The 16,015-nt window shown below is 40.0% G+C and overlaps 1 protein-coding gene across 5 annotated transcripts in view; it reads right to left on the reverse strand.

The window, feature by feature from the left end:
- DGKI (diacylglycerol kinase iota) overlaps positions 1-16,015 on the reverse strand; it is a 206,020-nt gene that overhangs the window by 36,388 nt on the left and 153,617 nt on the right. For all 5 annotated transcript variants that reach the window (XM_057427931.1, XM_057427929.1, XM_057427930.1 and 2 more), the window contains 3 exons: positions 15,102-15,142; positions 13,377-13,504; positions 12,689-12,814 (listed from right to left, as the gene is read on the reverse strand). In XM_057427931.1, coding sequence (XP_057283914.1) covers positions 12,689-12,814; positions 13,377-13,504; positions 15,102-15,142 — 295 coding nt within the window. The remainder of the gene's footprint in view (positions 1-12,688; positions 12,815-13,376; positions 13,505-15,101; positions 15,143-16,015) is intronic.

The raw sequence follows: 16,015 nt of genomic DNA on the forward strand, positions 1-16,015 counted from the left end.
TCCCTGCTTAAAAAATGTATTTCTGCAAACTTTCTAATTTAGTCTGACAACAGCTGCCTGTGACAAGGGGAGGGGAAGAGCTTTCAGATTAAACCCATTCCTTCTCATTTTGCAGATAGATCTATTCAGAATTGAAAGTGGCATCCTTATTGGGATTTATTCACATATTTCCTGGTTGTAATTGAAGAAAATTATTAGAATATTAAGTGTTTTTAAAATAAAGGTGAGGAAAAGCCCCATTTCAGCAGTCTCTATCAATGTCTCTGGTACTGGGAGTCACCTGCAGCCACAGCTGCAGCATGTACCTTGTATCTTACTGGCAGAAAGGCAGAACTGCTTGCTTTCCTGGTCCATCAGCATCTCTTACTTGGAGGCACTCAGTAAAAGTTAAACATAATGCCCAGCCAGAGCATCACCATTTGCTGCTATGGCACCTGATAAAAAATAAAAGCTTAAGAATTACTGAGAGGTTCCCCACATTTCTACTTCAACCCTATACCTTCCCAATTCAGAGTGACCTTGGCACGCTAGAGAAGTGGGCTAACAGCAGCCTAGCAATTTCAATGAAGGCACATGCAAAGTCCTGCACCTCAGGAGGAATAAACCCATGCAATAAGACAGGCTGAAGGCCTAACAGTTGGAAAACAGCTTTGCAGAAAAGGATGCAGGGTGTTAGCAGAGTATAAGTTGTCCGTCAGTCAGCATAGCTCTCTGAAACAGCGAAGGCCAATGGCATACTGGCCTGTATTTGCAAGAGCACAGCCAAAAGGTAGATGGAAGCGATTTTTACCCTCTACTGAGTGCTTGTGAGACTTGAGAACAAGGCGGACATTGACACCTGGACTGAGTTCCACAGAGAGCTGCAGAAATGGTGAAGGCATATGAGGAGGGGCTGAGGGGCCTGATTTAGTTCAGTGAGAAGAGAAAGCTCAGGGAAAATCTTATTGCTGCCTTCAACTACCTAATGGGAAGGTATAAAGAAGACAGAGCCAAAGTCTGCTTGAAGAAAGAAGAGGAGAAGCAAGAGTAACAAGTTAGGACATGTTACTTCATTCAGACTGGCTATTAGGAAAAAAAATCACCATGTGGATAGTCAAATACAAGAACAGGCTGTGCAGAGAGACTGTGGAATCTCCAGCTTTGCAGATATTCAAAATTCATCTGGAAAAGTCTCTAAACAACTTCATCTAGTTGGACCTATTTTGAACAGAGGTTTGCATTAGATGACCTTCGTAAGCCATTCCCAACCTAAATTTTTCTACAATTCTATGAATCTCTCTACAAAGTTTTCTGGTTTTACTATCCCAGCTTTCCTGTTATCCTTTACTTTGAAGTATTTCTCATGGACAATGGCCATACTGTCTCACACACGTGGGAAAATGCTGACCAGCAATGCTCCCTGAATCTAAAAAATCCCATTCAAGTTGTTTATTATTTTGCAGAAATATGTTTGGACATGTCCTGTTGATTTGTAACAACCAACTATAGAGCCTGATTTCTTCTAATTCTGCTAAAGCAAAGATGAGTACTTTTTCTACCATCTCTGTAACTTCTTTCAGCAGCCTCAAGCCTCTACCTGCACATAAACCACTGCCTCAGCCTCTTCAACAAGCAGTCCAATATACAGGAACGTAGCTCGGTGATTCTTAGGAGAATAAGAGCAATATTCCTCAGGTATATTCCTTTCTGTGTCTCAGGCACGTCTGTGTCGCTTGTATTGTTCAATATTGTCTCTTATATTGTTCTTCATATTGTTCTTATTATTGTCTAACCTTTTATCTCTTACCATTTCTCTGCCCACTGTACAGTGTTTTGAATGAAGGCTTGGGACACCACAATGCAGCTATAGCTGAAGTTGTACTGACACCCAGAGGAGTTGCCTCGGAATTACTGCTTAACAAGGGAATAAAAATATTTTCTTGCAAAATCAGCTGTAAAGACAAACATACTTAATCATGATTTAAAAAGAAGGAGGATGAGAGAGAAATGTTTTAACACATTCTTCTTGAAAAAGATGGCTCTACCTTGGAATCTAAGTCAAAACATGACCTAAGAAAGCTGGCTTGTTATTTACTTGAAAAAGAAAGTATTTCCAAATGACCAGCAGGATCACTTTAGGGTGATTGTGGGTTGTTTGCTGTTGGGTTTTTTTTAAATACTTGGTCTCTCTTTTTCTTATCACTACATGACATCAAAATATCTCAGGAGAATATAAGGAATTCATTTTGAAGAGGGCCTGATGCAAGCTTCTTTGAAATGTTGCTCTTCCATTTCCAGATTTGAATTAAATCTGCAATTTGAATTAAAACTGCTCGAAAAATCAGGGGGTCAAAAGGCAAAAAGGAAATGCAGTAGCTGATATGACTGTAATCCTAAAAGAAACAAAGAAAGATCTAGCCACACCATGTAATATTTTGGTGACACAACAAACCGGATGTCCAAGCACTGGATGCTGTTTGAAACAGCTCTTTATTAAGAAGACCTGGAACAGGAACTAAACAGGTTAGGTATATGCACCTTCTTAATATTCTACATTAAATTAAGAAAAAAAAGTTAGGTGCAATCAGGTAATAAATTATCTGGCTTTCTTCCTCAACAGTGGATCTGGTTTACTTTTTTCCAGGAAAAGATTAACCCAGAGGTCTTTTTACAATGACTTTAACATTTTATTTAACCCAGAGAAAGTAATTATTTTGGTAACCACAAAGCCATGTCAGCCACACTGCAAGCACTTCAGTTACACTCTGATTCAGAAGATGCATCCGCAGTTGGCCCTCAGGCTAGATAGACTCATAGAATAGTTCAGGTTGGAAGCAACCCAGCTGCTTGGTACCTTGAGATACCATCAAAATAATCTTAAGGCCAGTTTGGGTTTCTAAACAATCTAGAAGATACCCTAAGTGGTGTGTTTGTTACCACAAAGCAAACCACTCACTCCTGATAAATAGCCTTTAGTGGTTTTAGGGAAAGACAGATTGAATCACAGGAATCCCTCAGAAGTAGAATCCTGTAATTATGTTCATAAACAAGTGGCCTGATCTTCACAAGTGCTAAGCACTAAGCAACCCTTGCTTGCTGTCTTTAAAAAAAAAATGTAAAAGAAGTAGAAAGATCACCTCAGTTAATGTGCATAACACACAAGTCCTAGACAGAGCAGAACTGCTGAGCTCTTCACTCTCTTGCTTTGAAGTAATTAATGGAGAACAAAACTTGTGACTGGAGTTTCAGGTATGGTTCTGTGCTGCACTTTTAGATGCCTGGCACAGAAACGAGAATCTAGGAGTCAGGGTTACGCTGGCTCCAAGCCATCTTTGACTGATTTCAGCTCTTGGCATAATTTAAGCCAGGTCCATCTGTCCCTGCTTGCCCATGGGCATCAACACTGCCAGGAACCTCAGCAAGGCTATGTGTCATGGCCCCCACTCCGCATGTATTTCCCTCCCTTGCACACACCTCTGTGCCAGCACTACTAAATGCTCCTTCAGCTACTGAAGGAGCTACTGTCTCAGCTGCTGTCTCAGCTACCGAGGCAAAGCTGTGGGGTTTAGTGCTCCTTTGCCAGCGCAGAGGAGCAGCAGGCAAGCAGGGACAACTTTTCTCCCTTCCCATTAGAATACTTCTGGGCTTTCAAAAGTTTGCCTTCTCACACAAGAAATCCTTTGGCAGGAATTTTAAGAAGAGACAGTACCTCCTATACCCTGACGTGTAAGTCTGCAGCCAGAGGACTAGGACACACACCCTGGACATGGAAGAGCAAGGGCAGCTCCCTGCAGAGAGGCCATGTCAAGATGCACAACCTGGGAAACGTGTTCCCTGTCCCTCAGCAGTACCTACATGAGCCAGAGAATCTCCCCCCAGCCCAAGAACATCAAACCCAGCTCATATTCATGGGTACTCTCTGTTTCAAGCAGCATTTCCCAGAAGAAAAAACCTCTTACATGCACACATCCACCAAGTAAAAACAGCTCACCAATATATTTTTCAAGCAGCCCTAGTGAAAAAACTTGCTTTTAATTCAATGAGTCAAGCAAAAGCTCATGTCAAAAATATTGTTCCCAGCCTCATCCAAACACTTGAACTTTTTGGGTCTAAAATACTAAACCACAAACTTCAAAAGATGACCTATTTTCACATGACTATGCTTTGTCTCTAGCTTTTTGTTGCATGATATTCTGACACTCTAGTTTGCAGCCACATCTGAAATCTGAACATGTAGCTATCTGAAGAATTGAAGTTAGCAAAGGTTTGACTTTTTGGAGTTTAACAATGTGAACTCAGGCAAAGAGGCACTTCCGTGTGATAGTCTAGAGCAGTCATTTTACCAAACTACATCTCTATTCTCTTTACAAGCATGTTAAAAAGAATTTAGGAATATGAACAGGGTATCAGTAAGTACAGTCTGAATGCATATTATGAGATGTCCTAGTGTGAAAGCTTGGACACACTGTATATCCCAATGTGTGTTACATATGTACAGGACACTGTTTCAGACCCACGTCCTGAAGCTTGTTAGTTTTGTCTTTGATAAGACAGCTTGGTACTGAGTGAGAGCACATTAAGAACCAGTCTCCTCTCTGAGCAGATGGCAGCTCCTTATGGCAGGGACAGAGCATGTGGACACAGGCTTGCTATTCCTGTGCAATACACAGAAAGCGAGAACTCGGATGGTTTGGGGTTTTTTTTCCTTACTTCAACTCTTACAAATAAGTAACAAGTACACACAAATACAGACATACATACTACCTAAAACTACAAGGTTCATTTCTCTCACAACTTTTATTGAACTGCTATGCTGAAAGATATTCAGCCTATATTTACACTAATGCTTAAGCAAGCCCAGAATACGTTTTCTTTTGGTCAGTTATCCTATATCAGCCCAGTAAACCCAGCTAGCCCTCTTCCAGTGCCTTTAATGTCACTGGGGGCCTAGGTCTGCTGTTTCCACTCCATAAAGCTGAAGAGAGGGATGTTCACATTCTATAGTGTCATCCTTGGCTTCCACGTCTCCTCTATCCTTCTCTGGCCAGGTGCAGTTACCATATGCTTGATGCTTGCAGGAAAGCAGTCAGCCCTAAAGATTGAATCACCAACTGTCATTTTCTTTTACCTAGCCAAATGGAAAACAAGGATACAAGAAGTGACTGCCTTGATACATTCCCCTGCATTCTTTGCTGTAGAGCTGCTTTACATTTCAGTGCAGACTCTGCTTTTCAGTCAAAGGGCTAAAGTAAGCAAACAAAGATGGAAGCAAAGGGGAAAAAAAAGATAAAGAAAGAATTGTAACAAGAAAAGAGAAAAAAGAATGAATTGTACTGTTTCAACAGCCTTGGTTATCAGCCAGAGGGTGGAAAGCAGATTTATAGCTGTTATGGTAAACCATTTAAAGAAAACCAAGGCACCCAGCTATCTGTACTCTGTCCACATCAATTTTATCCTTTAAACATACTCCAACAACAACAACAACAAATAAAGAAAAACCAGCAACAAAAAAACCCTTACATTCCACACATAAAACTCTTTTTTCCTCCTCTTATTGACTGGAACTATTCACAAAGCATTGCCAAGATAGCTGGTAGTTGACTTTTTCAGCATCCAGGTAGGAAGGTCCCTTTGTCAAGCACATGCATATTCTGTTGCTTGAAATCACCCCCAAGTTGAAGAGGAGAGCTGGACTGCTTGCATTTCCCTTTTGGAAAGCAGGATGCCAGTTGAGAAGCAAGATCTCTCTAAAGAAGCCAATTTGTAGTCTTATGGTGCGTGGGAGTGTTTTGCATGTCAGTATCTGCCAAAATAATTTGTCATCAGGGTGAATTTCTTCAGCTGTGCATCAGGTGTTGAGATGCTACAAAAATCATCAAGAGCCCTCATTCTGAGGGCTCAGGGGCAGGTGGGTGGGAAAGAAGGAAACTAAAATTCCACCCAATCCTCTCTGGGGAGCTACTTTCTGAATAATAAAATTATTTGGTCATAAGTACTGATGAGGAAAAAAACATCCTACAGGATACAGTATGGGATGTACTCTATTTCCGCCACATATTGTAGAGGAAGAAACACAAACCCACCTCATCAGATGTGCCTACTGTTGCTAAAACCCCTTAGCAATTCAGCACCTCAACAGCAAAGGTTGGAGAATTAATTCTGGAAGAAAACAAACACTATTTGCATTGCACTTACATACACAAATAAGGCTATACACATGAAAAACTAAACCAAATTCTGGTTTCTTTCTTTTCCAATTACAGTTAACAAGAGCAGAAGCAAATGATGATGTGTTAAAGCTCAGTAGTGTTGTGGGATGGGTTACCAGGATCATGTTTAAGTACCAATTACTGATGACCCGCAGAAATTTCAAGGAGGAAAACCCATTATTTTTCTACACCCCATTTATCTGTAGATAAGGCCAGATTTTGGCAGTAGTGACATAAAAATTCTGCTAATTAGCAGGGGCAGAGGTGATTAAATAAGGTTTTCCATGTATTCAGTCACTTAAAAGTGACACCAGAGGATTGCTGAAAGCTCATGTTAAACAGTTTCCAGAACCATCTGACTCTCACTGTTTGCAAAGGTCCTTTAGGGACTGGTGGGTGCAATCACCATAGAACCATGGCTCATCCCCTGGCCTAGAAGGGACCGCATGTGATAACACTTTCTCTAGTTCTGCTTCCATATCTTCAGACATCAGAGCAAAATGACAGGATCTTCCCATACTCAGAATCATCCCCAAGATGGTACCAACATGGCTGAAGTAACACAAACCCTCTTGAATCCTGAGTTAAGAACATCTGTTCTTGTGTTTGCCTCGCATACACAGTCTGTACATGACACACTTAAGATATACCAAAGACATATCTCATGAAGGCTAGTCTTTGACCAGATATTTTGATGCCAACACTCCTCTCCATCCCCTGTGATTTTACCATTATTTTCCTCTTTAAACTGTGTTCCTTTTTTTCTGTAACTGATTCAAGGTGTGTCTGTTAATCCAGGAGTCCCTTCTCCGGGCTATGACAGGGATGAACATCACTAGAATTAGAGACATTGCTTGGTGAAAGTGGACATGGATTAAGTGACAATGTGGGAGAGGCTCAAACTTAACTTGTGAATTAATATTTATCCAGGTAAAGGTCTTACTCCCAGGTTCATGACAGATCATTTGGCAAGTTCATGTGTGTTCTCTATCTAAAGATGCACTTGAGTTTGCTGCAAAAGCAGCTTCAGAAGGAAAAAGAAAACTTCTAGAAAAATTGCAAAAGCTGGACACTTAAATTAGCTGCCAAATAGTAACAGATACCAGCAGCAGTAGCTGTCCTTCAAGAAACTTTTGAAATCCCACAGGTTGCAAAGCAGCACAGAACACAAAGCAAGGTTTTTCTTTGGTGCCAATATGGGAAAAGTATGAATTTCACTGGGAAGTATTGCTTTCTGCAGTGCTACAGTCTCCAGATTGTTCTCATATTCAATGATTGCACCACAAAATAAAAATAAATATCCTGGGTTTGAGTAGCTTTGTACTGAACTGACTATACAGACAAGAGTTTTAAACTATTTCTAGAAGGGCTTGATTGTAAAAACATAGGGACCTTAACAAAGAAAATACACATCTTTTTGCCAACCAAATTCCACTGTTTTTAAAAGCCTTTCTATAGTTTGTCAGGCTGAAATTGTTTTCTTGATGGCAAGAAATGAAGCTTCAAGAAAACTTATTCAAGCAATACCAAAATTCTGCTAGCCTTTCATTGTTACATTGTAAGTTTTTAAGGGAATGAGAAGGACAGAATTACATCTTTAGATCCACAGGCACATATCCTCAAGGTAGATTTCCAAAGGAAACCAATAATTATTTCTTTATTCCTCACTGAAAAATCTCTAAAAACAATGAAGGAGGGCTAAAATCTTGAAGTATCTGGAGTGAATTAATATCCACAAGAGGGGCATAAAGTACATGAAGCACATTCTTTTACCACACCTGGGAACTAGAGCTGTCTTTGTCAAGAAGGTCTCTAGAAATAAAGGTAGGAGAAGATTTAAGCAGCAAGAGAAGGAAAGATTTCCTAATGGCAGACAAATTGTAGTCTCTGTCTGGAATGTGCACAAGATTTTACATATTGTGACTGCATCATGCTGACAATAGAGAGAGCTTTCAAAACACAGGACCGGACCCCACACTGAGATGCACCACTTTTGCCCACTCAGTCTCACTCAGGGAATTTACTTTCCCTTAAACCAATTTCTTATCTATTTGTCAGATTCTTCTTTTTTTTTATTTCTTCAAAATACTTTCCCTATTTAAGCCGTGTGTGCCTTTCCCTGAACCATTCTGTTCTCTTTACATCACTTTTCCTCCTCTTCGAGTTCACGTCTTTCCTTTCACTAACACCCTCTCCATTTTAATATCACTTTCCTAGTGAGAGGTGAAGAGCTGCTTTAGACAAATTTTCTCATGCTCCACTTCAAGGGAGTGAGAATGGTGCCTTGGCAAGCTACTTGTGAAGGTATCTAAGATAACAGAAGAGAAAGAAAAGGAAGAGTTGAGCATAAACAGACACTGAATTTTGTTATGCTCTCATTTTCTTTTAAGGACTACACAGGAGCATACAGTGAAGGTGAGATGGCGATTTATGCCTTCACTCAAATGAAAACTGTTTGAAAGCAATCAGTACTCATGGAGCCTCATCTGGGATTTTGAACAATGGAAAGTAATTTGTACAGCTGTCCAAATAGCTGGTTAAAACGTACAAGCTTCACTCTATCTATCTTAAAAAGGCAGCTTGAACTAGATTTGAACCAGGAAACTAATTCAGATTTTGCTATCAAACATACAAGGGCAGACTATCAGCCTGTTTAAGAGCTGATACTGTGTTTTCCAATGCAAGTGTTTTGGGGAAACATTTTGATTTTTCAAGTTTCCACCAACCTGTGAAATTTTAAAGGTTCGCTACCAATAGGCAGCAGCTCCTCCCTAGCATGTCTAAAGTCTCTTTATATTTTCTTGACTTTCACTAGATGAGCATTCCTTCTCCTTTCTGCATGCAAATTTGCAACCCTGATGCTCTTCTCACCTTGTACCACACTAATATTTCTCTTGGGAAAAACAAAAAATAATAAATAAATAACATAAAACCAAAGCCTAAACCACCCTGTAACATCTGCACTGATTTCCTGGGCAATGATCTGATTCCTGTAGCTGAGTTAAAACATTTGGCATTTAGCTGTTTTCTTCTTTCCTCTCAGTAGCTAGGCTATTATTGCCTCATAAAGCAGTGCCTGGGTGGTATTATTAGCTAATTAATGTCTATTTGGTGTAAAAGGCTGCAGCCACCTTCCAGCCTCTACAGGCATCTTTTCTTCCTCTTCCTGACAGGACCAGATGGCATTTTGGCCAACCTTCACCCACCCTTCACAAGCCATGCATTCAATTCCGACAATGCCGCTAGCAGTTGGACAGATGCTAAAAAAGTGGTTCTTACAGCCCCAAACAATGCGAAAATTAATGACTTTAATTAAAAGATGTAGGTCAAACTTCTACCAGCGTATAGTCATCTTTTCAATTTTGTATGCTGTTGAGGTTTTTATTTTATTTAATTTCTCAGCTTTCATTACATAACAGGGTGACAAAAATGTAACTAGGAAGAGAAATACCTGGCCAGCCATGAATGCTTACAGCAGGCAATGAAGGAATGTTCATCCCCATCTCACTGCACCATTTAACTGTAGGATAAATCAGGAAGATGATCCAATTCATGTTTAAAGGAGGAATCCAAAAACATTTTCAGTGGAACCAAACCAGAATACTTCGCTCTCTTCATGTTCAAGCACCAGTACTCCAAGCAATTGTCTTCCTGTTGTTTTTCTTTTGTATGCACTGTTCACACTAATTTGATGTCCCTATTAAGCTACCTGCCCCAGCTCCTGGGTGCTGTAACAAGACACTGTTTCATGTCCTGCCCACTCCACAAATCGTTCACACATCAAAAAGCCATCAGAAATGGAGTAAAACATAAAATATTATTAATCAAAAGCCACCTGAAAATTAACTAATAGGAAGCTTTCTTAATTAAAAACAAAAACATAAGTAATTTTCTCTTAGAAAGACTCCTGCTTCAAAACCATCACATACAAATTAATATTCACTCCAATAGCTTGTGATCAAAACCAGCACTAAATATCATCATTACTTTTAGATCACATATTTTTTTCTATTTTTTCATTGATTGAAATAATTTAACCTATCTTTTTATTTGCATAATAAGGTTGCCTGTTTCTTGGTTTCCAGCCCTCCACTCTTTCAAAGTCGTCTTGCAATGGCCTCCCAGGAACCCATTCTACTTCACAGTGGCCATACGTAGAATAAGAAGCCCATTGTTACTGGCCATTTCTGGAAAGTTTGTTGTAAATCTGCATCATTCAGAACTTCTGTTGGAGAAAATGAGGGGAGAAGCCAACCCTCCAGAGCAGCATTCAACTGCCTTTACTGTAATAATACCTTGCTTTTTCTACTGCAATCCCCTGCCTCATTTACTATACACTTTCCAGCCTGGCAGTAAGTGAGGCAGTGTCTAAACTTCAGAGCTTGCCTCTAGATTCAGGACAGAAGCAGCCACAGACTCTTTCCTCCATGTCCCTTACTGTCTCACTCACCTCTTACCTATCTGCAATCCATGTCCTCCTGTATCAGATGAGAATCTGATTTCCCAGACATCTGTATCTCCCCTGCGCTCCCAATTGTCAGCTCCCACCCCCTAACTCTGCTCCCCAAGTTCCTGCACACACTCTCTTTCTGCTTCTACTCCTTTCACTTTTTCAAATCACTTCTCGCACTGCAGAGGGGCATAACACCTCCATGAGCATGTGCAGACAGAAACTTCTGAAAGCAAAGCTTTTGAACCTGAGGTGTCTCCAAAGTGCATGAACAACCTCATGAGCAGGGCAAACTCAGGAGTACTTATCTCAAGACAGCAAAGGCATCTCCCTGGTATTATGGTGACACTTTATTAAATGTCGAGTCTCCAAAACTTCATTCCAATGAAGTTCATTCCACTACCAGCACTAAAATGCCTCAGGATACAACTGCTGGATTTATTTTCTTTTTTTTTAATTTAAAGCAGACAAATCTTGTCTTCAGAAACAATGAGCTTTTGTCTAAGTTTTAACTAAAAGAAAGAGAGAAAGAATCAGTCAAAGACTGAATCTTACCATGAAAAATTTCAGGCAAAACAATTAAAGCTTAGAGAAGCTATAAAGAAAACAATTTGTTATAGTAGGTACTGACAGATATATTTACTCTGAGCAGTGCTACTGACTTTGCTTGCAATTAATAAATCTACCAAAAATAATTGTTCCAGCTAAACAAACATTTCCAGTTGCAATGATGTAAACAAAAATGTTCCTCTTATCAATTAGAAGTTAGTCCACATGTTGTCACCATCTCTCCACACTGCCTAAAAGTGTCTAAGCATCATTTTGCTCCCACCTTTGCCAGCTCCAATTTGCAGGCCCTGCCATTCTAGTCTGTGGAAAACAGAACCTGAATTCACCATCCTTCACATTGCAGAGCATAAAAACAAGAACCGATCCAGAATTGCTCAGGCTAATGGGAGAAACCTAGGTGAGTGTCTCTTGGCAGTACTATGAGGATCACCCTTTCTTGCCATAACATCTCCTCCTGCTGCCAGCAGTTTCCTGTTTGCTGGGAAGTTCTAGGCTGTAGCCAAACAGATATGCAGTCTCCCATCCACACTGCATCTGCAGTGGAGCTGTACTCGGCAAGCACTTTGCAGCCCCCTTCCACACACACCCAAGACAGAAAGACAAACTGAAACAAGGACCACATGGTCACTATTTCTGATTTTTCTATAGCAAATTTTAAAACCCATCCGTAGGGATTCAGATACAGTAGAACTAGAAGGATAAAGCAGAAGTATATATAGAATTATAGATTATGTACCTGGGGGGAAAAACAACCCCAAAACACTAGAAATTTTCAAAGCCAACAATAGAGTTCAGACAAGTGCCTCCCATCCAAACTTTAATAGAGAATTTACCGATCAACTGCTGGTTTTGAAAACCTAAAGCAAAAGGACCAAAAAGCTGAGAACCACTTCTGAAATAGGCAAGAAGAATGAGAGAGACTCTTACACAAATCTGAACATGGCAAACATGATTGTGGTGGTAGAAAAGACTCTTACAGGTAGGAAATATCAGCAAGAAAACCACTGTTTACACATACTACACCAGCAGTGATATTTCTGATTCAAGATTATATGAAAGCTATTGCCTACATCTCTTAAAGTCTCTTAAAGTAAGCAGCAATTGTAGTGTCTTCTGCTTTGTTACATTGCATCAGAGCTACCTTAAGGATGAGTGCTTTGGTCTTTTTCATAGCCATTTGCTATGAAGGTTCCTTTAGCTGGAACTTCATCATCCAAAATAACATATTTACTTTTGGAAACTTGGATCTAGGTTTATTAAGAGTGCAGGGTGCCACAGGGAAAAATAAAACAAAAGCAAGAACATATAATAATGGAGAAATATGAAGAAACAGAAAGGAAGAGCAAAAGAGAAGCAGCAAAAGGACTTCCATAATTTCAACATGTTCACACAATCCATTAAGCTTAAAGCAGCCATTAGAAGTTGTCTGTGGTAATGGTGACAGTGCATCATTAGGAAGAGAAATGCAGAGGGTTCTTACTGCAGCATATGTGTCTGGTTGGCATCCTTTTGTTTGTCAGGTACCTCGTAGTGTGGGGAAATCTTGCCAAGGCCACTGTCACTCAGCATCCTCTTTCGGACTGCAGGGTTCCACCAATCTGATATTCTAGGGAGGGAAGAAGGAAGGAAGACATTTACAGCTCAGAAATTACCTTGTGTGCTCCACTTTGAAGCTGTCTTATGCTTACTGGCTCCCAGCACTTTTCAGCCCATAGCAAGCTAAAAGAGCTCAGTTCACTGTGAGTACAAGACTCACTAAAGACAAATAGGACTGTTTCTTGTCTGCCCAGATGATGAGAAGAAACAGAGACACTTTTACTATCATGCTTAGGTAGAAAGGGCTTCAGGGCTTTATACGGTGGTATCAGATCCCTGACCATGCAGAGAAGGGGTTTGTAACTCAATGGGTACAGATTTATGGTGGAGCACAGTGAGGGAGTGTGAGAAGATCAAAAGGTGCCGAAGTGCGTTAGTCCTGCTGTGTGCTCCAGGATGAAATAGATGTTATTCCACCGTCCTTCTGTCATTGCCATGGCTGTATCTGATCCTGTCAGCTCTCCTCCTAAGATCTGCCCTCACACATCTCCCAGTCCTTCAGAAGAGGGAACTAGAAAAGGCATGTCCAACTCTAATATACCTGTGGAATGCTAGATCCCAGCACCACTCACCCAGAGGCCTGCTCCACTACCAGATCAGGCATTCCTGGTGGTGTCCCCACCTGCTGTGACATTACCATCTCTGGGTCCAGAATAAAAATCTCGTCCTGTGAAATTTCCGTCACAAAGTGCAAATGTTCCTGTTGAAGTGATAGAAGGAACAAGTAATGAGCCTGTATCATCCCTGGTCTCTCAGAGCACCCAGCTGGCTATAAGAAAGTTGGGTTCACCTTAGGATCTCTGAAGAGCATTCATGGGACTCTGTGTATTTATATAAGTGCACACACATGCACTCTTCCTAAAACCAATGCCACCACAGTCACCAATAAATACTCCAGTGATTTCAGGCCAAACAAGATTCCCAACCAGCAAACTTCACACTCACAGCAACACTTAAAAGGCTGCTACTTGGTGGCACTTTGTCATTCAGCTGGAAACTGGAAGCCTACCCATAAAGTCAAAGTCTGCATTGCAAAATGAAAATGAACACCTAATTTTTGTTCTCCTATGATGGCTGACAGATATTTTCATTGTCTGGGGATATTCTCCCAGACTTCCACTGCATTTATGACTTCCACTGCTTTTATATTCTGGTTTCACCTCTCCGCTACCAAAGATTTCTCTTTCAATTCCTCTTTTTTTTGGGGGGATTAACACTGAAGGTTCATTGTCCTTCAAAAACCATCAAGTGTGAGTAGGCTTGTCTATGTAGGCAAAACTTCCCATCATTTGTGCACTGGGACTATCACACAGTATTGATCTTTTCCATCACAAAAACACAGGGCAAATGAGTGGGAGGGAAAGATGACCATCTGTACAAAGCCAGGTATTGAAGAAATGCAGAATAAGCCAAACAGAGTAACATCCTCCAGTTTAACCTGTAGCAGCACCTTCTTCATTCTTGTTTTCCAAATGTTAAAGTGCAACTTTATCAAAGCATTTATATCACTGCGCAAACAAGTCCCATGGTGGCTACATGCAGACACTGAACCTGGGACTTCTGAACTAAAGCCATAGCTCCTTCTGCTTGAACTAAAACACCAGCTGCTCTTGCTAGGAAACAGTCGTATGTTCATGTGATTCAGAAACGGCTTACACAGTTCTCAGGGGAACCAGATACAAATGACCACTGTGCTAAATCAACAGTCTGCACTTAATACTGAGCCACTAATTGGCTTGCTCTGGCTACAAATCAGGAACACCAAAAACTCTGCAAAATTTTCAAAGTGTTTTTTAGAAAATATATTCAGACTGTCAGATCTATACCACAGATTTCAATCCAACAGAGCTACATTCTGTTTTGGGGTTCTTTGGGAATATTTGATACAGCTGTGCTTGTAATTCTCAGCTTGCAACATCACCTTAATTTTCACATTACACATACAGGATCAAGACATCTGGTGAGTAAAAGCATCATTGAAAAGATAAACTCAAATACCCTGGTGCCACATAGATGCCCCTGGTAAAATTCGATAAGGATGATGAATGTAGAACATTCTGATCTGTACATCAGATTTGTAGTAATAGAAGGGCAGATTGTCAGCAGATATAAAACTTCAATGAAACAATGTGAATTACATCAACTGCAAAATGGCTCAGAATTTTTTTCTCTACTTTTCCCCAGACATCAGTAGCATTTTATAATGCACAAGAGGAATAGCAGATAATTCATTTTAAGCTGCATTTGACATAGCTTTAAAAAAACCCTACAGAAATGGTAACTGAATAAAGATTTACCTGAGATCTGTCAATGCGGTAAAAACGATCAGCAGAAGTTGCTGCAAGACAGAGAAACAACAAAACTGCAGTGAAGAAAATGGCCTGAGCAGAACTACATGGACAAGATGGGCTGAACTAATATCACTACCACTAAGACAACCTCTGTGTTAGGAAGTCACAGTGGTTTCACAAGAACACAATCTGATTCATTCATTAAGTCCATGTTCTTATCCCTTTAAATGGTGAATTTAAAGGTTAGGCTTAACAAAACATTATTCAGTGAAATTATTAACTTGAAATTGATATTTTAAAAATATATAAAATGGATTTCAGGCTTATAAGAAGAATTGATTACATTAAAATATGTGACAGAAAATGTTGCATTGTTTTGATGAGAATGTAGTAAGCATATAATAAAATCAATGGGTCTAATAGGGTTAATTCAATTTTTGCATCTAAAGAACAATAATGTGCTTGAAAGTTCTTTGTATATCAAATGCATGGCCACAGATATTCATCCTGAATTAGCAATGCACTCAAGGAAAATGCATGCTGCTCACAAAAACTCACATGAAGGTAGATTCGCTAAATAATAACCTAATATGAACCTTATCACTGCCACATAATTTACATTACTAAACTAAAAGCATTTTTTCACCTACAGTGTTCTTCATCAGATGTGATTTTTTTGTTTTTTGTTTCTGCTTTGCATTTAGTTTGGCCAGTAAAATCAGATTCATTCACTCTGGAGTTTTGACACAAGAGCACAGTGATGTAGCATTGTAGGTTTTGGCACTGCAAGGGAATATCAAATCCCTAAAGACAAAACCTGAATGTATCTATCCACCCAGTTTCTCTAAAACCCAAACAGATTCTCAGTATGATTTTTATCGATTTCCCTTATGAGACACAAACAAGAGTGATTAGAAATT

The sequence above is a fragment of the Pezoporus wallicus genome, unplaced genomic scaffold (assembly GCF_028554395.1).
Source record: "Pezoporus wallicus isolate ANWC-B61680 ecotype Strahan unplaced genomic scaffold, APGP_CSIRO_Pwel_v1 contig_2908, whole genome shotgun sequence".
Taxonomy (NCBI): Eukaryota; Metazoa; Chordata; class Aves; order Psittaciformes; family Psittacidae; genus Pezoporus; species Pezoporus wallicus.